Below are 27,847 nucleotides of genomic sequence, written 5' to 3' on the forward strand. Positions count from 1 at the left end.
GTACGTGGTTGTATATTCTTAGTTGTGGGTCCTTCTAGTTGTGGTATGTGGGACGCTGCCTCAGCGTGGTTTGATGAGCAGTGCCGTGTCCGCGCCCAGGATTCGAACTGACAAAACACTGGGCCGCCTGCAGCGGAGTGCACGAACTCAACCACTCGGCCACGGGGCCAGCCCCCGTGATCGTGTCACTTTCAAGGGAATTCCAAACTGACCTGTTTGGAATTTTAGAAAAACGAATATAGCCAGGCCATCAAGAGGGTAAAAAGTGGACTTGGTACTCCCACAGTGCCTTGCATATAGTAGACATTTAAAGGAATTGAATTTCAACACTGCCATTGCTCAACATCTATTTAGAATTTTTTCTCATAATCATCTGCAGAGTCTGCAATACATTCTTTTGGTTATTAGTGGAGAATTTTCAGTCTTTTGAAAGGATTCAATATTTAGTAATAGGCAAAAGTTATTTGGAGGAAGTTTGAAAACTAAGACAAATGAGCAAGCTGGGTAATTCCATTTTTTGGTAAAAATGGTATATGATGACAGTGAATTTTAGATGTAGCTTATAAAATGCTATGAAAGCAATCTTTAAAGAGGAATTAAAAAAAGTATTTTGAACTGTGTCAGCATCATTATGTGTACATAGCATTCTAAGATATCTAATAGGTAGAGCAAAATTTATCTGAATGTATAAATTTTGATATTTTGAGAAAAATAAAAGTATAAGAATTCACAGTTAAAACCTTCATTAGTGTATAATCAGTATGTCAAGAAGCCAACATTTACTTTAGCATTATTTTTATCTTTATTTTATTCCTTTTTTCATTTGTGAGGTTTTACTAATATAATTCTGCACAGTCTTTTGCATTTGTCATTTTCCTTTCATCACTTTTAGATCACACCATATATTCCAGACCAGTCAGTAATGGTTTGTTATTGATAATGGTAAGCCAACTCTTTGGATGTTCCTGGTCCTCAGTATGTTGTTGATGCATCAATTCCCTGTGGAGGATTCTGGCTTATTGTGTTTTGTTTTGTCATCATCTGCTTACCAACCAAATCTAAATATTAGTAATGATTTTTTTCCTTCTGCCCCTGCCTTCACATTCATAGTTCTTAGTTTTTGAATTTATACCAGTTTTCCCTGAATATATTAAAGAAATACACTATGGCGGTACCCAACACCTCCGAATGAAAGTGGTCATATGGTAATGGTTTATTACTTTTTCAAGTATAAAACTGAATTTAAATAAATGATAAAGAATAAAGGTGTCTTCCAAGCCTTCTTGTTTTGAAATAAACACATAAGGAATTTAGAGAAAATTCTCCCCCTCTGGCCTATTTTAAATCACTTGAACTTATCTTTGGCTTGAGCTGCCTCTAATTCATTCATCTTCTGAACTTTTATTGATCACTTATTAATCATGTATTGCCTGCCTCTTATCTGTGCCTTCTGTAATCTCCTATTATTTGTTCAGTGTGGGAAAAAGACAGACAAAATAACAATTAGATAACATTGTGAGAAACGCTATGATAAAGTGATGCACAGGAGTGTATGGGAACAAAGAAGGGAGCATCTCTATCAAACTGGGAGGTTAGAGAATGCTTTCTAGAAGAGGGACAGTTGAGCTGAGATATAAAGGACGGTTAGTAATTAGCTAAATGTATAAGAGCTGGAGGAGAAGGCCCCCCCAGGAGACGGTTCAGAGTGTATGAAGGCACAGCACTGAGACCTGCAGAGACAAAGGATGGGTGGGGTGAAGTGGAAAAGTGGGAGATGAATAGAGTTAACCTAGGATGGACCAGATAATGAGGAGCCTTGAAATTTGTCCCTGCCCTTAAAGCTATGGGATTCACTCCTACATTCATTTGTTCATTTCTACTAAGTGCTAAATCCTCAGCTAGGTGCTAAGGATTTGGAGAGCACAGCTGGCTTTCAGGAAATTTGTAGTTTAATGAGAAATAGTGATAATTAAGCAGAAAGAAATGATCTTTAGTTAAGCAAGTTGGTAACTTTTCAATTTAGAATGAAAGGTTGTTAATGTGATTTTTTTTTTTCTGGAGATATTTAAGAACTTTGATGTTTACGAACTGTGGAGACTTTCTATAGGATAAGAACTAGGATTGTAAGTTTTTAAAAATTTTATGTGTAATATGTAATTTTTTGTGAGGAATAGTAAAACTGGCACATCCAGAATTCATACTATCTGGACATAAAATCTGATGCTACTGCATACGAGGTGTATGACAGTAAGTCATTCTTTTAACATTTATTCACCCATCATCTACTGTGAACTAGAGATACACAGTTAGATAAGATTTGGTTCCCACCATTGAGGAAATCAGAAGTTAATAGGAGTAAATAACCACTTACTGGTGTATATTTGTTACGGTAGCAGAACAGTAATAATAACTGTCCCTTACGGGGCACTTGTGCCAGATATTACTCTAAGTGCTCTCCACATGGTAACTCATTTGGTGAGTTACACTGCGACACTGAGGAAGGTTCTGGTAGTTACTTTCTTTTTCCATGTGGGGAATCTGATGCACAAAGATGGTAACTGACCTACTCAGGTCACACAGCTGGTAAGTGGTGCAGCTAGGATTCAAACGCAGGCACTTAGTTTCAGAGGCTCTGTAACCACTATCCTGTGCTGTCTCTCTTAAAGATGATATTATATAACAGACTATAACTAAAGTGCTAGGGTGGAACAACAAACTCTGCCTGGAGGTTTGGGGAAGACTACTCTGAGAAGTTGACCTTAGAGCTTAGCTGTTCGGAAAAGTGGAGGAGGGGGCATCCTTGGCAGAGAGAACAACAGACGCCCATACGCAGAGGGCTAAAGATCCCAGCAAGGCTCCGAGGTACTTTCAGTGTAGCAGAGTTCAGAGTGAAAGAGGTGGCTTAGTAAGAGATGGGGCTGGAGACGTAAATGGGGCCAGGGTGTCTAAGAACTTAGGTATTAGATTAAGGTGCTTCAGTTTATTCTTAGGCAACAGGGAATCAGCAGAGGTTTTAAATCAGAGAAGTGGTGTGTATCTATTTTGTTTTTCAGAAGAAAACTGAGGAGCTGTAGGGAAGATGCACCCAAGACAGGTCACCAGTCATGTGGCAGTGAGACTTAGACTAATTTTATCAATCGTTTTAAAGAACCAGATTTTGGTTTTCTTAATTTTCTATTGTTTTCCTGTTTTCAGTTTCATTGATTTGTTGTCCTGATTTGTTATGTCTTTCCTTCTGCTTCCTTTAAGCTTCAATGGCTCATCTTTCTCTAGTTTCCAAAGGTGAGAGGTTAGGTTATTTTTAGGTCTTTCTTCTTTTGTAGTATGAGCATTGAGTGCTACAAATTTCCAAGAACAGCTTTCACTGCATTTTATCTATTTTGATAAGTTGTGTTTTCATTTAGTTCAAAATGTTTTTATATTCCTCTTGACACTTCTTTGACTGATGTGTTATTTAGATATGTGTTGTCTAATTTCCAAATTTTTGGAGCTTTTCAGCTATCTTTTGTAACTGATTTCCTGTTTAATTCCATTGTGATCTGAGAGCATACTTTGTATGATTTCTCTTCTTTTAAATTTGTTAAGGTGTGTTTATGGCCAAGTATGTGCTCTAGCTTGTGAATGTTGCATGTAAGTATGAAAAGAATGTATATTCTGCTGTTGTTGGATGGTGTGTTCTATAAATACCAACTGTAGAGCTAGTCGATTGATAGCACTGTTCAGTAAACTATATCTGTATTGATTTCCTGCACACTTGATCTATCAATCATTGTGTGAGGGCCGTTGAAGTCTCCAGCTTTAAGAGTAGATTTGTCTCCTCCTGCCTTCAGTTCTGTCAGTTTTTGCCTCACGTAGGTTGACACTCTTGTTAGGCTCATTACATGTTAAGGATTGTTGTCTTCTTGGGGAATTGACCCCTTTGTCAAAATGTAATACCCCTCTTTATCTCTGATATTTTCCTTGTTCTAAAGACTGTTTTGTCTAAAATTAGTATAGCTACTTCAGCTTTCTTTGCATTGGAGTTAGCATAGTGTATTGTCCTCCATTGCTTTACTTTTAATTTATCCGATTATTTTTATTTAAAGTGGCTTTCCTGTAGATGTATATATTGAGAGGTGTTTTTTAATCCTCTCTGACATTCTCTGTGTTTTAATCAGTGCATTTAGACCATTCACATACAAAGTGATTATTGATATAGTTGGATCAATATCTGCCATGTTTGTCACTTTTCTATTTGTTTCATTTGTTCTTTGTTTCCGCCCACCCCCCTTCTGCCTTCTCTGTTTTAAGTGAGTATTTTCTATGATTTCCTTTTATCTGCTCTCTTCATGCATCAATTAAACTTTTTTAAAACAAATTTTAGTGGTTTCCCTGGAGTGTACATTTCTTAGTAATCTTTATGTGCCTTCAAATAACACTTTATTACTGAGGTGTAGTGTGGGTATCTTATAGCAGTGTCTCAATTCCTCCCTCCCATCTCTTATGACATTGCTGTCATTCATCTCACTAATTCATAAACTGTAATCGCCCAATGCATTATTAATATTATTACTTTAAAATACAATCTTTTAGATCAGTTAAGAAGAATAAAAGATTTTTTTTTCTTTTTAAAGATTTTGTTTTTCCTTTTTCTCCCCAAAGCTCCCCGGTACATAGTTGTATATTCTTAGTTGTGGGTCCTTCTAGCTGTGCTATGTGGGCCATCACCTCCACATGGCTTGGTGAGCGGTGCCATGTCCGCACCCAGGACTCAAACCAGCGAAACCCTGGACTGCCCAGAAGCAGAGCGCACGAACTTAACCACTTGGCCACGGGGCCGGCCCCAGAATAATAAAAGATTTTATTTTACCTTCATTTATTCCTTCTCTGGAATACTTTTTTGTTATGTAAATATAATTTTTGGACCTATATCATTTTTCTTCTCCCTGAAGAACTTTTAATATTTCTTGCAGAGTAGGTTTTCTCACAGTAAGTTCCCACAGTTTTTGATTGTCTGAGAAATTCTTTATTCTTCGCTTTTGAAGGATAATTTCATTGGATGTAGAATTCTAGGCTGGTAGGGTTTTCTTCCAACACTTTAACTATTTCCCTCTTTTCTCTTCCTTGCATGTTTTGTATAACAAGCCCACTGTAATATTTATCCTTGTTCTTTTCTAGGTAAGGTGTTTCCCCTCCCCCACCCTACCCTCTTTCAAGAGTCTCTTTATCTTTGATTTTCTGCAGTTTGAATATGATATGCCTAAAGTGTAGTCTTTTTTTTTTTTTTTTTTTAAAGATTTTATTTTTCCCTTTTTCTCCCCAAAGCCCCCCAGTACATAGTTGTCTATTCTTCGTTGTGGGTCCTTCTGGTTGTGGCATGTGGGATGCTGCCTCAGCGTGGTCTGACGAGCAGTGCCATGTCCGCGCCCAGGATTCGAACCAACGAAACACTGGGCCGCCTGCAGCGGAGCGCGCGAACTTAACCACTCGGCCACGGGGCCAGCCCCCTAAAGTGTAGTCTTTTAGGTATTTATCTTGCTTGATATTCTCTGAACTTCCTCCGTCTGTGGTTTGGTGTCTGTCATTAATTTTGCAAAGTTCTTAGCCATTATTACTTCAAATTTGCTGCTGCCCCATACTCTTTTTCTTCTTCTAGAAGTTCCTCTTGATTTATCTTCAAGCTCACTGATTCTTTCCTTGGCCGTATCCAGTCTGTTGTTGAGCTCATCAAAGCATTCTTCACATCTGTTACAGTGCTTTTGATTTCTAGCATTTCCTTTCGATTGTTTGTAGAGCCTTGTTGGTGTGGTTGTCAAGTGTGGAAAAGAGGAAGAGGTAATCTTATGATTACATCTCAGTGTTTTAGTGGTCCTGTGAGTCTGGGCTGTGACCTTCGCAAGTGTTTCTCCTAGGCTGTTGCCTCTTCCCTCCACTGCCCGCCTACCCCCTACCCCCTTAGGTGGGAGAAATGCCCTTCCCTCAGAAGAGACGAGGCTCCGGGAGAATTTCGCAATGATCAGTCTTCTCTTCCCTCCTCCAGATCCGGGAGGAGGGAATCTTTTTCTGATCTTCTCTGTGAGAATCTGGGGCGGGGGTCCTGGAGGTGCAACCCAAGAAAGTTGTGATGAGGGCGCTAAGACTGTGGCCCCCAGGAGTTTCTCCCGCTCATGCTAGCTCCCTGTCAGCCTTCAGCAATCAGTCACAGTTCCTGTTTAAGTGTTTCTGGCTCCAGGGGCTTGTATTCCAGGTAAGCAGATTTCAGCTGTGACTCTAGATGCGCTTGTCTCTCCAGATTTCAGGGCTTGTTTTGCCCTGCAGCCTCAGTTCTCTGACGGGTTTAAGAAAAGTCCTTGATTTCCAGTTTATTCATCTGTTTCTTATGTAAGAAGAAAAGTGATGACTTCTAAGCTCTTTACATTTAAAACTTAGGAGTTGTTTATTTCTGGAGTTTTCCATTTAATATTTTTGGACTGCAGTTGATTTTGGGTAACTGAAACTGCAGAAAGCAAAACCGTGGATCAGGGAGGATTACTGTGAACCCCCATGTACTGTGAGTATTGCTGTAGGATAGCTTCCTGAAAGAGGTGTTACTACGTGAAAGAGTAGGTATGTTGATACTGTCAGATTGCCCTAAAGAAGACTGTTGATTTTTATTCTAATCAACAAGGTGTGTACATTTGCATTGTTTCTATTACTTTGTATGTATTTTATAAATCGTATTAGTTTTTGCCAAACTCATGAGTAAACAGTTGTACTTTGTTTTATTTGCATTTCTCCAATTATTTGAGATTTTAAGTACTTTTTATAAATGTGTTGTGTTGCATTTCATATGTGTAGTATTTTTACTGGGAATAGTCTATTTCTATTCCATTCGTATTTTGCTGTAGGGTTGTTGATTTTAAGAGTTCTGTGGACATTCTAGTTATTAATACTTTGTTGTAAGTGTTGCTAATATTTTTGCCTGTTTGTTGCTTGTCTTTTAACTTTGTGGTATTTTTAGCTATAAATCCATCTTCTTTTTTTTCCTTTTAAGAAGAATTTACCCTAAATTATAAGTATGCCCTTTTATATTTGCCTCCAGTATTTTGTTGTTTGTTTTCATGTAGATTTTTAATCCATTTGGAATTATTAGTTTTTGTTTATGCAAATATTAATTTTAGAAAATTATAAATTTATGTTGTAACCAGTCTGCAGAATTGTAGAATTTCCTCCACAGTATCCAGCGACCCAAAATTAGAAATTCATCCAGGCGTGAATCCTGGTTGGGAATGTGTATAGGCCAGGAGTGCAGGGCAAGTCAAGGTGCAGTTGAGAACGTCAATGAAGAGATTAGACATGGTCTGATCTCTGCTGACCAGTAGGAGAACTGGGAGAAGTCAAGAAGAATAAGCAATTCCAGTTAAAACCCAGATTTAGGGAGTAAGAAAGAGGAATGGATTGAAAGTTATGATCTCAGAGTGAGATTTGGGAACTTGATATTTCAGCAGTGGAAGAATTGCTGGTGGTAACAGGTCTAGGATATGGCCCGGAAAGCTTTGGGCCTCTAACACTCATGTCCCTCCTGAGCTCAGTCTCCCCTGCCCTGCGCCATCCCCTGAGGATACTGAGACGTGATCACAGAGCTGAGTGACTTGGACTAGAGGTTAGTGGAGATGTGTAGAATGCAAAATATCTCAGTACTAGGGAGTCACAAATTACAGAAGCACTGTGCTACAAAAATTCTTTTATACAAAATTTTGAACACAATTTGTATAAAGATTAACTTTCAGGGAATGCTGGGGATCTCAGGTCAGCCTACAAAAGTTGATTCCGTAATATAATTTAATTATACTCTATTAATCATATCAAATAACCTAACTGGCACTTAGCTATAACATCAAATGTGCCTTTGGGCTCCCAGAACAGCAGTGGGGCCCTAGAGGAGAGGTTCAGGAAGGGTGTCGGGAGATGTCATCAGTGACTCCTCATGATTGGGAAGCCTGTCTCAGTGAAGTATTCTTTAAGTGGAGACCAGTGGCTTTGGGCTTTGGACTGTGCCTTCATCTATGAAGAGAAAAAATTACGCACACTGAAAAGATGCTTTGAGAAATTGTCCTGCTCAGTGTATGTATAGGATGATGAGTTCACAGATGGGGTGGGAGGGTGAGGGGATGTTGGGAATAGATCTTAATTAGTTGTATTTTGCCATATAAATGAGATGGCTGATCTTAGTATCTCATATATGAGGCTAAACCTGATAATGACTGTCCTTGAAAGGCAAAAAACTTAATGCTTCAGCAGGTAGAAATTTAACTTCTAATTCAGGACTGTGTTTATAGTTCCTTTTCAATGTATATGTTAGATTGTATGTGTTATATACCCGGTTCTTGGGGAGCCTCTCAACAGTTTTGCTTTCATTCTTCAAAAGTGGAAGAAGGTTTGCCTTTACCCTTCACAGTGTAAGGAAAAATAGCATTTTTCCCTAGAAAGTTTAAGAAAAAATTAAAAACCTGAGGAATTACTTATAATTCTTAGAGGAAACATAAGATTTCCCTTAGCCATGTGTGAGCTATTTATTTCTTTTCTCATAGAATTAAGGAGTTAGGAAAGCTATTTTCAGTTTTAGCTGAGCTACTCAAAGGCTAGTTACTTGACAAATATGTTTTTAAAATTTAGTCTATTTATTTGTTCTATACCCTTCTATAATTTAAGTAATGACAAACTATTTCAAGGATTTTGGGAGGGGAAGGTTAAAGTGCCTGGGATTTCCAAGCACTAACGCAAGAGATTAGAATAAGAAACACTGTCTGGGCTCAGTGCAGTAATTATCTCACTGCTATTTAAATAACCCCCTGTTGGCAGTACAAACGCTTCTCTTGTGAAACAAAATAGATTTTGTGTTAGAAAACTAGTTCTTCTACACAATAACCTTTATAAATATTTTGAAAACCCCTAATAACGTTACCCAAAAAATAATCATTCTATGATTTGTCATCATTATTATTATATTTTTCCTCTCTCTTCTGTATTATTGAGCATCCAACTAAGAAATTGTCCCTTAATTTTTTGTCTATAATTTTGTAAGTCTCTCAAACGTAGTGCTTTAAGGGCTTACACCATTTCCTTCTCCTTCCTTGCTTAAAAACTAAAAATGCAAATGAGAAGGAATTAAATGTTTCATGATCAAGCTAAAGGAAGAAAAGAAAAAGAATTATTGAATGTAACTAATGTGCTTGGCACTTTACAGAAACGATGTTATTTTGGGTATGCATTACAAAAAGGCTATGAGGAAAGATCTTAGAGGTGAGAGAAACTCAAGATTCAAGGGGGTTAGGAGCCTTTCTCCTGAAGGTACCCATCTCATATGGACATGTTTGCACAGGTTTAACTGAAAAGCGCCTGTCCTTTCCTACTCTTTAACTGCTGAAGAGTACTTTAAAGGTGACAGCTCTTGGTCTGAATTATACTTTAAATATAAACATTAAAGTGCAGACAAAGCAATGATTCAGCAATCTGATATGCTTAAGTGTTTCTTGGTAAATTAGGAGAAAAGGAGGAATCTGATTTTTCTCCATCACTGAGATTATTTGAGTAATTGAGAAATACCAGTAAACCCGCTTAGCTGATTGATATATATCCTTTTGTACCTGATAGGTATTAAACAATGATGGTATAATAGCTTGATTACATCTGGTTAATATTGGTCGTTACGTGATCATGTTTTTTTATTGAAATGAAAATTAATTGGTGTATTTTCAGAAAAATAAAAAAGATTTCTTTCACATTCTGATTGATACTTGATGCTAAATAAATCAATATGCTAAATAGAGTCAGTTTCCAAGAATTCTGTCATTTAAAATAGGCATATGAATATGGGTAAGCCAGGAAGGGCTCTTGACCAGGTGGCAGGAGGTCTGGATTCTCTTCCACTTCCTTTCCACTGTGAGGCTTGGAGCAACTTGTTCTTGTCTTGGGACCTCACTTAAAGGTCGCATTAATCTGCTCTTCCACCCACTTGCTTAAGTTGGGATGAGGAACAGAAGAGGTGGTCTGAAGGTGCTTTGGAATGCCGTAGATATAGAGTGATACTTGACTCTCTTTAATGACGTAGACTCCTTTGAAAGCTGGGGATCTCTTAAAAAAATTTTTTGAAGGTGTTAGAGGATTGTGAATCCCCTAAATCCTATCCACACAGCCTAGATTATGAACTCTAGCTGTGGGCTCAGGAAAAAGGGCAGACGTATGCGTAATCTAAAATGGTAGCTAATGGACAAAAGTTTTGTAATTCACTTCAAATTTTTTTTTGTTCTGGGGATTTCCAGGACTATACATACCAGCACATAGTAGGCTGTTTGTATATATTTGTTGAAATTTTTAAATTTATATTTGGAGGGCTTAGCTATTTTCCAAGAATGAAATATTTTGAACACCTTTGAACTGGACTGACTTTTGTTTGTCATTATGTAGTTTAGAGGTTCTCCTCGGCCCCTTCCCTGTGTGTCTAAGCACTCTTCTCTGCGGTGGGACACCTCAGAGGGTACTGAGTGCTCTAAGCAGAGTGTCTCACTTCGTGGCCTCCTGTTGCAGGCAAACTCAAGTGCATAAATATATATCTGTAGCCAAATACGGGATTCACTCAGAATTCTCAAGGACAGTCATGTTTAAAATGCTGGTTCTTCTTATGGTTTTAAAAAATCAAGACAGATGTTCAGTAAAAAACTTCTAGCCTTGCGGTAGTCTTTCATTTCTTAAGAAACGGCGTACTGGAATATGTCATGTAGCACAATTAAAAATTAATCTTCAAGTTATTCCTGCTTTTTGATTAAAAAGCAAATTGCGTTTTGTCCAAATTCTCTATATCCATAATGTCCTCCTAGCCTTCCTGGTTCCTTTTGTAAGATAGCCTGTTTTTGTGTCTGAAATTAGCTAATTGCTGGCGCAGTTAGTGGTGGTTGAAAAGGGCTGATGATGCTTTCTGGAAGCTTAGTGTTATTGACTCTGGTGTATCTTCTAACCCAGTGAGTGGTTTATTTGTTTCTTAACTGCAGCTCTAGCCAGGGGTACGTTTTACATTGTGATGCAGTACATGCGAATACACCCTTACCTAAAATAAGTTTCATGAAATAATAATTATCCTTACTATATGTATTCCAATATCTTCTATTCTATTTTGTTTTTTAAAAATGCTTGTCATGATCCACTAAATGAATTAACATGACCTGCCAAAGGATTTCAAACTATAGTTTGAAAAAGTGTTCTTCAGTTATATGATAATTTTCACTGTCTTCTTATCATTTGTAAAATATATTGGGATACCATTTCATTTGTTTTCAAACTATAGTGTAAAGTAAACTCTTCAGCAGGTACCCAAAGTGTAATCCTTCATCTAGAAAAAAAGTTAAGTAATTAAAAATAGAAAACTTTGTGGAAACTTTGTTGTTGTTTTGGATGTTTTGAAGTTAGAGTGAATTTTCTGTTTTTTCATTCTTTTTACATATGCTCAACTATTAAGCAACATATTAATTGTAAGATTTGTGATCCCTTTGTTGTTGAACTTGATATAACTTTGTTGTTGAACTTGATATAACTAAATTGGAAACATTTATTACTTGTCCAGTTAGTGTTTTACATTTTATTCAAATTGTGGCAAAGCCAGTAGGAATGTTGAGTGGTATGATTCATAATTAGTTATTTAGGGCACTTTATCAAAATTCGCTTTGCCTTTCTCTACCTGTTCTGTTTAAAGAAGTAGAAAAAAATTGTTTTAGACAAAATTTTCTATTTTTCAGACTCTTTATAAGCTCTTCCACACATGCTTAACTGGTCAAGATGATGACATTTTGACTGTTTGTGTATGAATGTCTTTCCGCAGAGTTAGAAGTGTTTATCACCAACCAGCCAAGATGAACATGGTGAAGAGGATCATGGGGCGGCCGAGGCAGGAGGAGTGCAGCCCGCAAGACAACGCCTTAGGCCTGATGCACCTCCGCCGTCTCTTCACTGAGCTGTGCCACCCTCCCCGGCACATGACTCAGAAGGAGCAAGAAGAGAAGCTGTACATGATGCTGCCAGTGTTTAACAGGGTGAGTCCAGGTTGCCAAGCACATGCCTTCCAGGGCTGGATGGCACCGCAGGAATCATAAGGTTGTAATAAGTCACAGGAAGGAGAAAATGCTAGAATGAGTTAGTTTTTAACAAGCTTGATGTTTTCATTCCTTCTTTTCAATTTGCTGTAAGGTAATGTGACTTGATGTGAGGTCTGGTCAGAATGAATCCACTTCATTCTAACTACAAAAGGAAGATGGTGAGCATTCTGTAAATTGTTCCTCTCATGGCTGATATTTGGAAGAGGGGACAGATTGTAAACTACCACTTAGGTTATTTCTCTGATCTTCTGAGGTGATGGTTTATTGCACCAAATGGTGCAGTTGCCCAAGCGCTTTGTACACAGTAAAGAATCATTTGCTTCGTTGTTTGGTGGATTTTCTATAAGAGATTTTGCAAAAGCATAGTTATAGGCCCTAGGGAGTCTAAATAGAGTTAATGTGTTAATGTATTTTGTCAAGTTGATTGCATGTAGCAGTCTTGATGGAGATTTTAAAAGCAATTTTTAAATCTTTTATCAAAGGTGTACAAGCACATAGTTTAAAAAGTCAAGTAGTTCCGCAGGCTTACACGTGCCCTTCTGCTCTCTGCCACTAATTGCCGCATGCCACTTTTAGCTCTTTCAACTTTTAAATAACATACTTTTACTGCTGTTTCTTGATTATTCAGTTTTAATTGACTTTGAGAATTAGCTTTTTTTTTTTACTCCCCATCCCTCCAAACCATACATAATATACATATCGTCACTCATATGTGCTACCCTCCTTCTTGCCCTCTCCATTTACATAGTTATACCATTTGTGTAAACAAGATTCATTGTTTACACTCTACTGAGCGTGGTATATTATTCACAGATGAACCTTATAGTTACCACCATTATTTTTTCATTCTTGTAGAACTTGTTTTCCCTAGATTCATAACATAACTGTCAATTTCTGTCTTTCCTCATGTCCATGTTTCTCTTCTCCACATCTCTGTCTGTTTCTCTCCCTCCCCTCTCTCTCTCTTTTCCTCTTCCTTGCCCTGTCTCTGTCGTTCTCCTTTCTCTGTCTCTCCTTCCTTTCCTGTGTCTGTCACTTTCTCCCCATTGCTCTCTCTCTCTCTCTCTCTCTCTCTCTCTCTCTCTCTCTCTCTCTCTCGGCCTTCATCTCTCCCACCTCTATCTTCCTCTCTCTTACCCCATCTCTGTCTCTCTCTCTCTTCCCACGTCTCTCTGTCTCCTTGTTTCTCTCTCTCCCTTTCTCCGTCTCTCTCTCCCCTTTCTCTCCCCTTGTTTCTTTTTTTTTTTTTTTTTTTATTTTTAAAGATTTTATTTTTTCCTTTTTCTCCCCAAAGCCCCCCGGTACATATAGTTGTGTATTCTTCGTTGTGGGTTCTTCTAGTTGTGGCATGTGGGACGCCGCCTCAGCGTGGTCTGACGAGCAGTGCCATGTCCGCGCCCAGGATTCGAACCGACGAAACACTGGGCCGCCTGCAGCGGAGCGCGCAAACTTAACCACTCAGCCACGGGGCCAGCCCCTCTCCCCTTGTTTCTGCCCCTCCCCTGAATCTGTCTCAGTCCCCCTGCCTATGCCTTTCTCTCCCCGCCATCTCTGAGTCATCGCCTCCCCCTAGTCTCACTTGGTCTCTATATTGTTCTGTGTGTTAGTCTTTCTGTCTGAAATTTTCTAGGCTCTTCTTTTTCTCCTCATTATTTTGAAATTTTACTGAGGCTGCATAATGTACCTTCTTAATCTGAAAACTTGTACCCTTCAATTCTAGGAAAATATTTTGAAATATTTCTTGTTAATATTCTCCCCTTTGTTTTTTATGTTCCCGTTTTCTGCAACTCAGTCAATCAGATATTAGCTCTTCTGGATTAACTTTGTGCTGTAATATTTTTAATTTCCTTGAATTCTTCTTTTATTCTTTTAAAATTGTGCAGGATCCCCTATCATCCCTCTGAAAATATTAAAGTTTTTTCAAATTTTCTTATGCTTCTTGAGTGTTATTTGCTCCAAGTTTCTGTCTTTCTTTGTGCATTTTATTTTCTTTCATATCAGAGTAGTCTTCAGATGCCTGGTAATAATCATCTGTGGTTGATATTTAAGAGTGAGGTATTGGAACGCCTACTGGAGAGTATGTGGCAGGGAGGAGTCTTTTCAGGTGCTTAGATGATCTGGCTGAGCTGTTTAATGGGAGCGCCCTCAACCTTGGATGTTGATAGCCCAGCAGGGAGGATTTTCCAGTTTCCTGCCTGGTGCATATAACCCTGGCTGCTAGTGTTTTCTTAAAGCCCAGCTGGGGAACAAGGCTGATGTTTCATGTTCAGTAGGTAGACTTTCAATTCATCTCCAGTTTTCACCCATCAGTGTTCCTGTCCTTGGTTGGTGCTGATATACCTGTTCTTCCTCTCTAGGGAGTAGACCTCTGGGTGTCTGCTGCACAGTCACTTGCAGTTTCTGGGCTGGAAAATAAGAATAAAAATATCTACCTTGTGGGGTTGGTGCGAGGATTACATAAGATAATGTACTTAAAGCTCTTAACAAATGTTTGTCCTTGGGAACTTATGTCTATTATTGTTATTGTTGTTACCACATTAAAAGTAAAAACGTTACAAGACAAAGCAAAGATTATAAACTATTTATGCTGAAATAATTGTTTACTTTATGGATTACTCAAACCAAGCTAAAGACTAATTTGATAGCAGAGATAAGAGGTAGACCCTACATATTCCGTGTTTATTTGTTTGCTTGTCCTCTTTATTCTGTTGTGACGCATTCACTGATTCATGCAGTGAGTTTGTGTCAAACAAATGCCCTTTGTGCCATACAATATACTGAGTTTCTGAGATAAGATACTTATAATCTTGTGAAGCTCAAGTATAGTGAGAAAGATAAACATATAATTCTGGAAGAGATACGCACATAAACAGATAATACAATAACAAGGAAATATAGTATTAGAGACTCCGCCCCTGAAAGAGAGTTGTCTGAAAGCCTGTAGGGATCAGGGAAGGGAACTCTTCCTTAAGAATGTGATGTGCTTGTTGAGCCCTTAAAAAGTAAGCCTTAGCCAGATTGGAATTAAGTGGGCTCAATTAACCAAGAAGGTAATTAGAGTAAGAAGTTGAAGCATGAGTCAAGGTAAAAGGCAACCAACATTTTAATACATGCCAGCATCTCTAAGCAGTCTAAGTAGTTGATTTTATGTCAAGGAGGGGCAAAAAAATAAGACTGTCGAGATTGATAGGAGGCACATAAGGACGGGTTTGTATGGCACAGTAAGAGCTAATACTTCTTCCTGGAGGCATGTAGAGCCAATGAAGCATTTTAAACAATAGAATCAGAGAACGGGCCAAGGCGAGGCTGACTCCTGGGTTTCTGATTTGGAAAACTGGGTGGATATTTTTCCCAATAGCTGAGAAAGAGAAGTTTAGGGGATAGAGTCCGTTTGAGGCACTGAGTCTGAACTATTTGTGAGCTTCCCAGATGGAGGTATTCAGTAGGAAGTTAGAAGCTCAGGTGAGGGGATTTGGCTGGATACAAATTTTTAGGACGCATTGGCAGAGATGTGGTGGTTGAAACCCTGGAAGGGGACAAGAGATTATTAATGGCTCATACTGGCAAGTGAGAGGTGCAGTAGGCTAAGGTGAACCATGGAGAATATGGATGTTTAATGAAAGAAGGGGAACCCATAAAGGATGTAGAACAAGAGGTGGTCAATGGCAAGACAAAAAGGATCAGGAGGGGATGGTTATAGAAATCAATAAAAATGTTGCCAGAAGGAGGAGAGCAGTCAACACTGTCATATACAATAGAGAGACCCAGTAAGATGAAGACTGACAAATGTTCATGAAATTTGCCAGTTTGGAAGTTACTGGAATGACGAAGCCAGAAAACAGTGAGTTGAGAAGTGAATGGGAGATGAGAAGCAACAGTAAGTGTATACTGAGCTTGTAGAGATTTGAAAGAAAAGAGAGCAAAAGAGATTGATGGACGTGAACTTGGCAATAGGAGAGTTTTTGTTTGTATGTTTCTAGTGTTTTGCTTTGTTTTTAAAGCAGTGAGAGACCCACGCATGCTGGTAAAGGGAAAGGAAGAACCCAGCAGAGGGGGAAATTTGGAAATTTTCAAGAGGCAATGAAGTTGATTAAGGGAGGAGAGCATTGAGTCAAATAGCAAGTGGATGGGTGAACCTTGAGCAGGAGAAAGACACCCCATCCTGTAGGAAAGCGTATTTTGTTGGGTGTGATTATAGATTTGTAGTTAAGGTAGTAGAAAGTTGAATGAGATCTTCTTGCTAACCTCAGTTTCCTGTAGTGGTCAACAGAAGATGTGGTCTGTTAAGAGCCAAGAGTAAGTAGGTTGAATAGGAGACTTAAGGAAGTTGTGATGGTTTGGAATATTAAGGGGAATGAGAGAAATAGTTGAAAAGGGACAATACAAGAATTAAAGAGTATTGAGGTCTCAGTGAAGGTTGGAGATGATAAATTTGTACTAGATCTTTTTCATGCAGGTGTGTGATTTTTCTCTTGCAGGTACTCAGCAGCGTATCTGTAGAGGTAGGGAAGGCAGACAGATAACATTATTTATGGGGATTAAGGTTTTGCTGGGTTGGTAAGGCAGAAGGAGAGGAGGAGAAGGAAGGAGCATGGTAAGAGGGAGAAAGCGTTCACGTATTGCCCGTGGGGTTGGATAGGATAGAATAGGAATAGAGGATGGAAACATTAATGCGTTTAGAGCATGTTCTTTTTGGGGGTGAGGGGATGGTGAGGAAGATTGGCTCTGAGCCAACATCTATTGCCGATCTTCCTCTTTTTGCTTGAGGAATATTGACCCTGAGCTAACATCTGAGTCAGTCTTCCTCTATTTTGTATGTGGGACGCTGCCACAGCACAGCTTGATGAGTGGTGTGTAGGTCTGCTCCTGGGATCCAAACCTGTGAACCCCTGACCACCGAAGCAGAGTGCATGGACTTAACCACTACGCCACCGGGCCAGCCCCTAGAGGGTGTTCATTTTTTAATCTATCAAATAAGAGGCTGAGAATGATGGAGGGAGGAGATGGTAGAGTAGGAACAGGAGGAGAGGTGGAGAAAGGTTTAAAATAGCTGTTTCGAAAATGGGAGCAAGAACTGATTACCGACAAGCCATTTTTTAAGCCCTGTTGAGGTAACAGTCAATTTTTATTGGAACCAGTTCTGGGAAGTTGTAATTTTTTAAATCTTTTTATTTTGGTTTTACTTCAATGTCTTAATGTACTATTGGCTACTGAATAGTTTGAAGTAATTTCCTTTTCTCAGACTTACAAACATTTACAAGGTGATGATAATGTTTAGAGTAGTTAGGACAATTGTTGTTCTCAACTATTAACATAAATTAATAAGTAATACCCAAGTATGTATCCCATGTATTTTATCAGGCTTCCACAGTCAATTTAAGCGAGTCTTTGGTAGAATCATACAAATATTTGATTTTTTTAACAAGTAGATTTGAGATGCTTTAGTAATTACTCTCCATTGCTTAGACTGCTTGACTTAGTTCTCTTGTGTTCTATGTTGTCATAAGTCTCACTAACTATTAAATTCTTTGAAGTCAAAAGTTTTTAGTTGGCTGTTTAAAAGCACATATGAGTAGATTGCCTTAAATCTCTAATACAATGAGTGAATTAGCTATCAGAAAGGTTCCGTCAACTCTTAACTAATGAAAAGATAGGAAGTTATTTCTGGACTGTTGTGACCAATTTAAAAAATATATAAATTATATTCATTGGATTATTGATAACAAACAAAAATTGCCCTTAGGTAAGATATCACATCCATAAAATTTTGAAATATATAGCCATGTTTATCTAATGTTTGACCGTTTACACATGAACTTTCTCCACTAGTAAGGAATCGTTTTGATGAGTGAATAGCTCAGTTTGGCTCTAGAGTTCCTCCCACGATTGCTAAAAATGAGTTTTACTGTTGATTTTTGAGACTTTGCTTGGTTTGTGCTAAATGGCAAATAAACCATTACTGTTAGACATGGGCATCTATATACAGAATCATCTTTAAAGTGTGCTCGTTACTGTTATTTCAGTGTGTGATGGTTGCCTTTAAGAGAAAGAGGTTGAGAAATGACATGTGTTGAGTTGTTTTTCTGGGCCGTGTCTCATGCTGGTCCTTTGGCTGCCTCCCGTGGGCCTGGGCAAAGTCCTGCCAGGAGACCGCCGCCATCCTCCTCTCCCTGATTCTCTCAACTGAAAGATTATAGTGGAGGCAGAGAGGAGCATAATAATATTTATCCAGCATTCTTAAAAATCATTAACCTTTAATCCCAAGAATAAAAGCTTACTGAGAAAATACTTGGTTTAAACTTACTAAAAAAGGAATAGCATTTTAGTCATTTAAGAATTAACTGCCATTATTAATTACATTGGTATATGTTATCATACCTTACTGTGGTTTTAAAATATAATTTTACTAGCTAGATCTTTTAGAAACTCCCCTCGTTTTTTAATTTGCTTTTAATTTATATTTGAGAAGCATCTAAGTTGAATGCAGTGTGTTTTTTTTTTTTATCCCTTACAAGTGATGTTTACTTTTTAAATAGTTGGCTTTAAAGAAAGGATACTCAAGTTTAGAACCAAATGAGAGACAGATCAGGAGTCAGACAGATGAATTATTTACATATATACAACTTTATTATTTGATACATGATGCCTGTGCAGTTGATATTGGAGAATGTAGCCTAGGTCTCTGCAACAAAGGACTTGCTAAATTCACCCCTGAAATAATTATATTTACTTACCCAGTTATTGGCAAAACTGGACAACAGCAAGCAAGCCACACTCAGAGCAAATGAGAGAGCGTGTTCTCCTGAGGCAGGCGTATCCCATAAGGAGAGGAAAGAGAAAGGGGCTGAGTTAGGCATTGTCAATTTCTTCTCCCCTAAGTTGGTGGTCCTTAGAAACAAGAAGTGTATAAGCTGTTTCCCTAATTATTTATATTAATTGATAAGAAATCTTAACTCATTTACAATATGAAATAATATAATTACATTTTTGTCAATTTTTAAAATCTGTTATATATAGGAAACTATTCAAGGACTAATGATGGTCAGTGCTCTGTAACTTAATTATAGACATTACACGTATTTAGGAAACAAACACCATTTTAGAAAACCTTGTAAAAATTCCAGCCTTTCTTTTATTAGTCATGTTTAATAAATTTTTATTGAATAGCTTCATTCAGCACCAATATGTGTTGAGCCTTCCCTTTATGCATGCCGTTAGATAAGACCATTAATTTCCTCTCCCTGAGTATGCCAAAAATACTTAGTTGAGGAGATGCCAGGAGATTTTCTGAAATTTATTTAGATGGATATTAAAAATGACCCTTCTAAAAATAAGTCCAAGCATGTCATTCCCCGCTTAAGGTGCACGCTGTACAAAGTTATGGGGATGGGATTCATGCAAAGTTTAATTGAGAAGATATAGTACTGAGTGATTAAGAACACGGCTTGGAATCAGACCTAGTTTTAAATTCTGACTCCATCACCTCCTGACTTAAGTTGTTGAACTTTCCTAACCCTTAGTTTCCTTATTTGTAAAATGGGGATACTGTCCAGGATTTTCTGAGATTTAAATGACATTACATGTTCTCAAGAGTTTGCATAGTGCTAAGTACATTGTAAATGCTCGTTATATGCCAATTATTGTTTTTATTAAATTTTCCAGAAGGCGTGTTTGGTCCTCAATACTGTCTTTCATCTGAGTTATGCATGTCATGTATCTACTACCAAATCGTCCCTTCTGAGTTGAATGTCTTACCTACCAGTCTCTTGCTCAGCTCTCTCCCTTGCCAGATGAGGAAACTAAGAACCAGAAAAATTGGACCAGTAGCCCCTGTGGATGAGGACAGTAAAGCCTCCTGACTCCAGCTCTGTGCTCCACCCTGTGTGGCATACGTTTAATTACGTGATTGAAGCATTGTTTATTTTCAAGAATTACCAGTGTTTGTGGAAGGTAGTGAATAAATACTTAACATTTTTTTATTTAATTGTTGAAGTCAATCACCAAAAAAATCTACACTTTTCTTTGCTACCTTTTACATTCAGTGTCATCTAGAATGTCAGATTCACATTTTAGTCGCTCTTTCCAACCTTCTCTTGTACCATTTGCCCTCTCATTTGAAATGTTCCGGCTGCACCAGCTGTTTGATTCCTCAGCTGCCCCAATCTCATGCCCACTTGGAGGTCTCAGCACAGCTCTTCTCACCGCCCAGAACCCTTTCCCTTGGCTCTTTGAGTTGTGACCTGTTTTCATTACTCAGTATCATCCTTTGGCATCAGACTCATCCTTCTAGAGGCCTTTTAACCGTCTCGCCACCCCAGCATTCCCTTCCGGTCACCGTTTACTTCCTTTAGAACGCATCACTCTCTAACATAGTTTTCGTTTTTAAATTAACTTGTTTAACGTTTGTCTCTTGTACTAACATGTAAACTCCATAAGCACGGGAATCGTATTTGCTCTATTTACCTTTGCATTCACAACTCTTTATTTGCCTTTGTATTCATGACTCCAAATATTGCCTGGCGTGTAGAGGAGATTAATAAATATTTATGAATGAATAAATGAAAGAATGAATCAATCAGTAATGTTGGATCACTGGACAAAATTATTTATGCAAAAAAGCAATAGTTGTTCATTTCAGATTAGCAAATAGGACATAGTCCTTTTTCGTAATATTCTGTTTGGATTGGTCACTTCAAGTAAGACTTATCTTTTAAAAAAATTTCCTTGTGGAAATAAGGCAGTAGATATCAGGATTTGTGTGAAAAGTCAGTTGCGGTTTTAGCAGTGTGTTATTCACCCAGCATGATGACTGCTTGCATAACCATGCCATATATTGTTTAAGAAATGAGCTGTTTATTTTATGAAGTTGTCTTAATAACTCTTAGGAATAAAATAGCTCTTAATAATTCTTAGCAACAAACTATACATCAGTAAATTCTGAGTAATAGGAATATTTATCTACTTTAAATCTAAATGAGTTTGTCGATAGGTCTGATAATTGCCTGAGCAAAATATACAGTGGTTGTATAAACAGCTTCATTAAACAGCTACCCACTCCTCTCTGGGTGGAGGCGAAAGGGCTGTTCAGCATGGGCCACTGTTAGGCTTCTCGATTTCTAGTCTGTCTCTAATTTGTTTGTTAAAGAATATGGGTCTTACTTAGACAACACAATTTAACTGTAAGAACACGATGTTCATCAAAGTTTCAGCAGGAAAAAAACGTAATCTACTGAAGAGTTCTTGAAAAGTACAGTTTATTTGTTCTTTGAGATAATTTAAAATTACTCCTGTGTCAAGTTAGTGAGCACACTTAGATCCCTGGACAAAGTATACCCTGTCAAATTGACTTATGTGCTTGGTACTTTCAGCTCAATTTGAGAGAGGTTATAAGAAACGTAGTGTCTGTTGTAAGCGTGTAAGAAACATATTTCCATTACAAGGATGTTACAGTATAAGTTATATCCTTTTATTAGGATCCTTGGGAAAAAATTTTATATTGTAATATGAAGTATAGAGATACTTCCTTAAATATATATTTTTCTTACCTAAGGACGTTATGAACCATGCAATTGACTAGGTTTTCTCTTTTGTATATTTGAGCCAAAATTTATGACCAAAACATGGCAAATATAGAGGTCTCTTTTGGTCTTAGATTTTTATTTAGTCTTTTTTTTCTAGACTATTCCCTAACCTGGGCTTTTCATTTGCTTGTTTCTGTTTTCCTTCTTACTTTTAGTAATATTTTCATGTTATAGTTTGTATCCTTTAATGCTGCCTAAACATTCTCTAGAATTTGACTGAGGAGCAGGCAGCATATAAATGAACAACCATATTAGAAAACATCCCTGTAAAAGGCAGGGTGCTAGCCTGGTAGGGACAAAGCTGAATAAGATATGTTTCCTCCTTTTGTAGTGACATTTGAACAGATAATAAGAATACAAAATACTGTGTAGTATTATAATAGAGAGCTATCATAATAGTTTTAGAAGACACAGCATTTCCTTTTAGCTATAAATAACATTTTTTAAAACAATATTTCAGTTATACAGCCATTATAACCATTTCTTTTCCTATGACAGTCCGTCCATTCTCTTTGCTGAACCTATACAGATTTAAGAATTATTTATTCTAAAGTTCATTTGTCTTAGATTTTTGCAAAAACAAGTATATTTCATGACTGTCTCATTCATTTTCTTTATTCTGGTCTATTTCCTAACAGCTTTATTTTGGGAATTAGTGTGGCTAGACTCCAGAAATTCTGAGATGTAAGATGAGTTTAGTGAATTCTAGGTTCAGCCCAGACTTAGCAATAGATAAGTCCCTGCTTTTCACAATCTGATGTATCTTGTACCATCAAAGAATCTTACCACTTTTCTCTGAATTCTTAATTTAGATTTCCTCAGAGAAACATTGTATTTTCTAAAGTTTATTAGTAAGATTGATTCCAGTTTTATAGATAACTAGTCTTCACTTTTAGATTTCATTTATTTAATCATTAATTCAACAAATTATTTAATATGTGTAAGGAAATGTGGCTAGATGTGATTTATTGGAAGAGTTGTGTTTTATTTTTTATTATTATTTTTTTTTTGGTGAGGAAGATTGGCCCTGAGCTAACCTCTGTTGCCAATCGTCCTCCTTTTGCTTGAGGAAGATTGTCCCTGAGCTAACATCTGTGTCAGTCTTCCTCTATTTTGTATGTGGGACACCACCACAGCATGGCTTGATAAGCCATGTGTAGGTCTGTGCTCAGGATCTGAACCTGTGAACCCCGGGCCGCTGAAGTGGAGCATGCATACTTAATCGCTATGCCACTGGGCTGGCCCCAAGAGTTGTGTTTTAAACATATCACTCAAATCCAAAGTAACTGTAAGCATACTTTTTTGACTTGATTTCCAAGTCATACCACACTTTGAAATACACAGAATAAAAGAAAATAATTACAACTACATAACCAGATATTCAGGTGACTTGAGGTACAAATTTGGCTAAACTCTTAAAAACTTTCCAATGAGAAAGATAAGTTAGGGTCTTGACATTTGTATACTGGCCTGGTATTTTCATTCTAAATTAGTATGACCACAGTTTTTTCTTTTCTCAAACTGTTTATAAAACTGATGCTTATACTTCCAGTTGAGACAGTATAAGTTCTTAATCAAATCTATTATACTGTTCTTCCTTTCTAGCAGAAACAAGCTCAGTTCCTACCAAAACCAAAAAAAAAGTGGACAGTGCTTGATTAAAATTGTTTTTTCTCATCCGCAGGTTTTTGGAAATGCTCCGCCAAATACAATGACAGAAAAATTTTCTGATCTTCTGCAGTTCACAACCCAGGTCTCACGACTGATGGTGACAGAAATTCGAAGGAGGGCATCAAACAAATCCACAGGTATTTTTATAAATCCAGCAAAAACAGATTTATTTGAATGGACAGTCCAGTAAAAGTGCTGTTAAAATTAAATAGAAAATTGACCCAGTTGTAAGCACATGGATTTCGGTCCATTCCCCAGTCCCCATTCCCATTCTTGTAGTCACGTTCTTCTGTTGGCTTCAGCACCTGCTCTCAAGCAGAGTAGTTCTACTCAAGATTCCTTTCCTTGGACCACTACCACCTCCACTCCAACACTGTTTCCTCCTGAACAAAATCCAAATTCCTAGCATGACTTTCAAGGCAAGGATCTGGCCATATGTATTTTTTTTTAGACTACCCTTTTTTATTTCTTGTTTTCGTTTCTATGTTTCAGCCAAACCAAGCTGCTGTAGAACATGTCTGTGCTCTTATTTCTATTCTTTACTTAGGATGCTTCACCCAGGAAGGAGAACCTTCTCTCATCTCAGTATGTCTGAATCTTTGCAGCTTGGATTAAGTCACACCTCCTTGGTGGAATGTTTCTTGATTCCCTTAATCAAAGAAAATCTTTCTCTTCTGTACTACTCCTTGTTTCTCAGCTCCATGAGTAGTAGCTGTGTATGTGTCTTTATCTTCCTGTTACACCATAAATTGTCTAAGGGTCTTTACATAACCTGCCATCGTTACCACAATGCTGTGCATACAGTAGGCCTTTTAATGAATGCTGCCTGAATAACTAGTCTTATTCATAATTAGGTAATGTTGAACTTCATATTGTACCATCCTTTTACTCAAGGTTAAAGTGAGCTTTCTTCATTTTAATTACCATTAGTCATCTTCTAAGTTAGCAATACGTTTGAGGGATATTATCTTAATTTTGTTTTATTATATTATTTTGGTTTTGTAATGATAGCTTTCTTATTGAAGCGTTAGATTAAGAAATCAGTGATTTAAGTTCTGTTTCTAATGTCTCTTTGGAAAATCACTTACCTTTTCAGCCCATCAAATTATTATTTTTCCAATAGTAAAGTAATGCCTTAGTTATACAGTCTTATTTTTTTACTTAGTTTTTATTTTTATTAAAAGTATATAGGCACATAGTTTTAAGGGTCAAATAGTTAAAAGGTTTAATAAAAATAGCATCTCCCATCCACCTGGCGCATCCTCATTCCTCACTCCTGAGAGGGAATCACTTTTTAACTCTTTTAACTTTTTTTGATATTTACCTCTATGTCTTTAAATAACGTTCTTACCATGTGTGCCTTTGATTTTTCGCATTTAGATACTCTCTTCTGACTTCTCACAAGATGAGACTTTTACTCTCTTAAGCTCACCACCACTACCCCACAGATGCACACTTCCTGTACCCCCAATATTGTTCTATCGTAATTTGATTAGATCAGTATTCATTATATTATTATGACTATGAAAACACTGTTCTGAGAGGAGCCATATGGTATGCCATGATTACTTCTCCTTTCTTGAAAGCTTCTCCTCCACCTCCATCAGAGTTAATCGTTGCCTTTTTTTCTTTACTAGTTTTCTACATTTTCATCACACTTTCATCCCCTACTCCCTTGTTTTTCTGAATCTCCCCTCAATATGATCAAAGACATAAGAGATTCTATCAGTTTCATCTTGCAAATAGCTCTTCCGGAACCTTCTATAGTAGTAGCTCTCTAGGCCAGCTGGACAGCTGTTATTTTTACACCTTCGCTCACGTCATCCTGGGATGCCTTTCCACTTCTTTGGGATGGAGCCTCTTGAATCTCATGTCATCTTTTTTCTGAAATTAACTTGCTCATTCTTCGTAAAGCATCTTTTTTCAGCAGCTCCCTGAGAAAGGATGCAGGGGAGTTACATTTTAGATTTTGGGGTTTTTTTTTTTTTAGAAATCTCATGAGTGAAAATATCTTTGACTCTTGCTATGTAAGATGGGTTCAGGAAGGTGATACCTTTAGGCTGACAAGCTTTCAGGTGCCATCACATCAAATCCCATCACATCATATAGCATGGTTTTATTGCAGAAACTTATAAAACCAGGAGTCAACAAGAGGAAAGAAGGTCCACCACCATCATTATCTCGCAGCAAAGTATGCTTGGGAGATCCCCCACCCCACCTCCATTCTTAAAGTACAAGCATGAATGCAGTTTTATCAGTGAGGAAACACGCAAACTGCTTGTGATCTAGCTGTTGAAGTACTGCATTTGAGTATCTGTTGGATGTTTATTGGAGTTGTTTGTGGATGCTAGCTGTTTAGCCCTGGGAGCCTTTGGGCCCAGGGGAAGTTGCAGGCCCTGTAAATAGGTCTGTTATCCTCTGTCCCTACACCAGTTAGTGTTTATTCGGTCGCCTTAAATACTTCCTTCAGAGCTTTGTCGTCATCTGAAAGTATCTTGTTTACACACTTATCTAATTTTATTGTCTGTTGCATTCACGCCTGTGTCTCCTAGAAGGCTGCTTGTCACCAGTTAGGTGCTCAGTAAATTTTTACTGATTTTTGACATGGGATTTTTGTGACCTCTTTTTGTAATGCTTTGAGGATTAGTCTTGTTAGAAAGGTCAGCCTTACTGATGTTAAGAGAGAAAAGTATACTTTTGGAGTATCTCCTCAGCCTTACAGAACCGTGGCTATGGGAATCCTTGTTCTTTTCTCCCATTTGTAATCTTGAACATTGGAAGTTTCTTTTGGTCAGTCTTGCTACCAAAAACACTTTCAAGGAGATTTTTTCATCCTTTGATTTTTCGAGTAAAAAATTCTAGATTTTGAGGATCGAGGTACATTCTCCATCATCTAACCTCTTGCATATCCCATCCTTATTTTCTGATTGATTGATTTTTTTTTTAAAGAGCTAACGTTTTTTTTTGATTGGCCCTGAGCTGACATCTGTTGCCAATCTTTCTTTTCCTTCTTCTCCTCAAAGGCCCCCAGTCCATAGTTGTATATTCTAGTTGTAGATCCTTCTAGTTGTGCTATGTGGGACACCTTCTCAGCATGACCTGATGAGCGGTGCCACGTCCACCCCCAGGATCCGAACTGGCAAAACCCTGGGCTGCTGAAGCAGAGCAGGCAAACTTAACCGTTAAGCCACAGGGCCAGCCCCTGATTGACTGATTTTTATTGTGGTAAAAAACACGTGAGATCTACCCCCTTAACAAAATTTTAAGTGTTCAGTGCAGTTAACTATAAGTATAGTGTTATACAGCGGATCTCTGGAACTTTTTCGTCTTTCATAACTGTAACTTTATGCTTATTGAACAGCAACTGCCATTTCCTCCTCCTCCCAGCCCTTGGCAGCCACCATGCTACTTGCGGCCTCTATGAGTTTGCTGCTTTCAATACGTTACATAACCTTTTATTTTATAGGAAGTTATCATTTAAAGTAATTTTGTTATAATTTACATGCACGTAATTTTCCTCCAAAGAAAGCAGATGAAGTGAGTCCTCTGTTAGTCGTTTGAAAGTTGGCTATATTTGTTTTGCATCAAGGCAAGATTATTTTTCCAGGACTTCTCTGAATTTGGTGTGGAATACTTGTTATTTTGTTTGTTACCTAATACCACTCACATATCCAGTCTTTTTATCAGATCACTTCTAACATGGATTGTAGATACCTCAGTAGAAACCATGCCTATCTGCAGTTCCGCTGTTTAAATCAATCCGTCAGAAGTTAGTAAAAATGGAAACTTCTGGGGAATATCAATATGCAAAAAGGATACATACACTGACTTGTAAAATATTAGGGCAACTTCACAGTTCTAGTTTTCTCTGTCTCCCTTAATTCTCTCTTGCTTGTTGCCTTTGTGTGGCTTTTGTTAAAAATATGTAGTGACTCTTAACAATTTTGAGAAAATATATAATTTTGTGGCTATGTTGTGTACAAGTGTAGCTTAAGATTTTTCCCATCTCTTCCAGTTACTTGTTAAGTTCAACCATGCAGTCTGCTGAATTTTAAGGGCACATAGTGTACATTCCTGAAGCAGAAAATTCCCACCTGTGTAAAAGTAGTATCTTCAATTTATTATTGATGATTTTGCTGCATGCTGGGTGCCACTGTTAAACACAGTGGTGCAATCCCCAACGGGCAGCCGCCCACTGATGGAGAAGCTGGGTGATGCTGACCGTAGTTGGCGTCTCATTGCAACATCTTGTGGCGGGATTAGTATAATGTAGTGAATCCCCAATTAGACAACCCAGCCTTTTTTTTTAAACAGAAAAACAGTATGCCCCGCTGTCCTCCAAGGATTTCAAAGCCACAACACCTTCAGGTAATTTCATTCCCAGGGTGTGGTTGTGTATTATCAAATGAAAAGAAGCATGGAAGCTATGAGTTCTAACACTGTTTTTCTGACTAACTTGTGGAAGTTTCTTTTTTGGATGGAAAGGAGTGT

General features: G+C 37.8%; 1 protein-coding gene across 16 annotated transcripts in view; it reads left to right on the forward strand.

The window, feature by feature from the left end:
* WDFY3 (WD repeat and FYVE domain containing 3) overlaps positions 1-27,847 on the forward strand; it is a 251,256-nt gene that overhangs the window by 78,370 nt on the left and 145,039 nt on the right. For all 16 annotated transcript variants that reach the window (XM_070262308.1, XM_070262304.1, XM_070262309.1 and 13 more), the window contains 2 exons: positions 11,831-12,041; positions 23,370-23,493. In XM_070262308.1, the coding sequence (XP_070118409.1) occupies positions 11,862-12,041; positions 23,370-23,493 (304 nt within the window). In that variant the 5' untranslated portion in view covers positions 11,831-11,861. The remainder of the gene's footprint in view (positions 1-11,830; positions 12,042-23,369; positions 23,494-27,847) is intronic.

Source organism: Equus caballus, chromosome 3, assembly GCF_041296265.1.
Source record: "Equus caballus isolate H_3958 breed thoroughbred chromosome 3, TB-T2T, whole genome shotgun sequence".
Classification (NCBI taxonomy): Eukaryota; Metazoa; Chordata; class Mammalia; order Perissodactyla; family Equidae; genus Equus; species Equus caballus.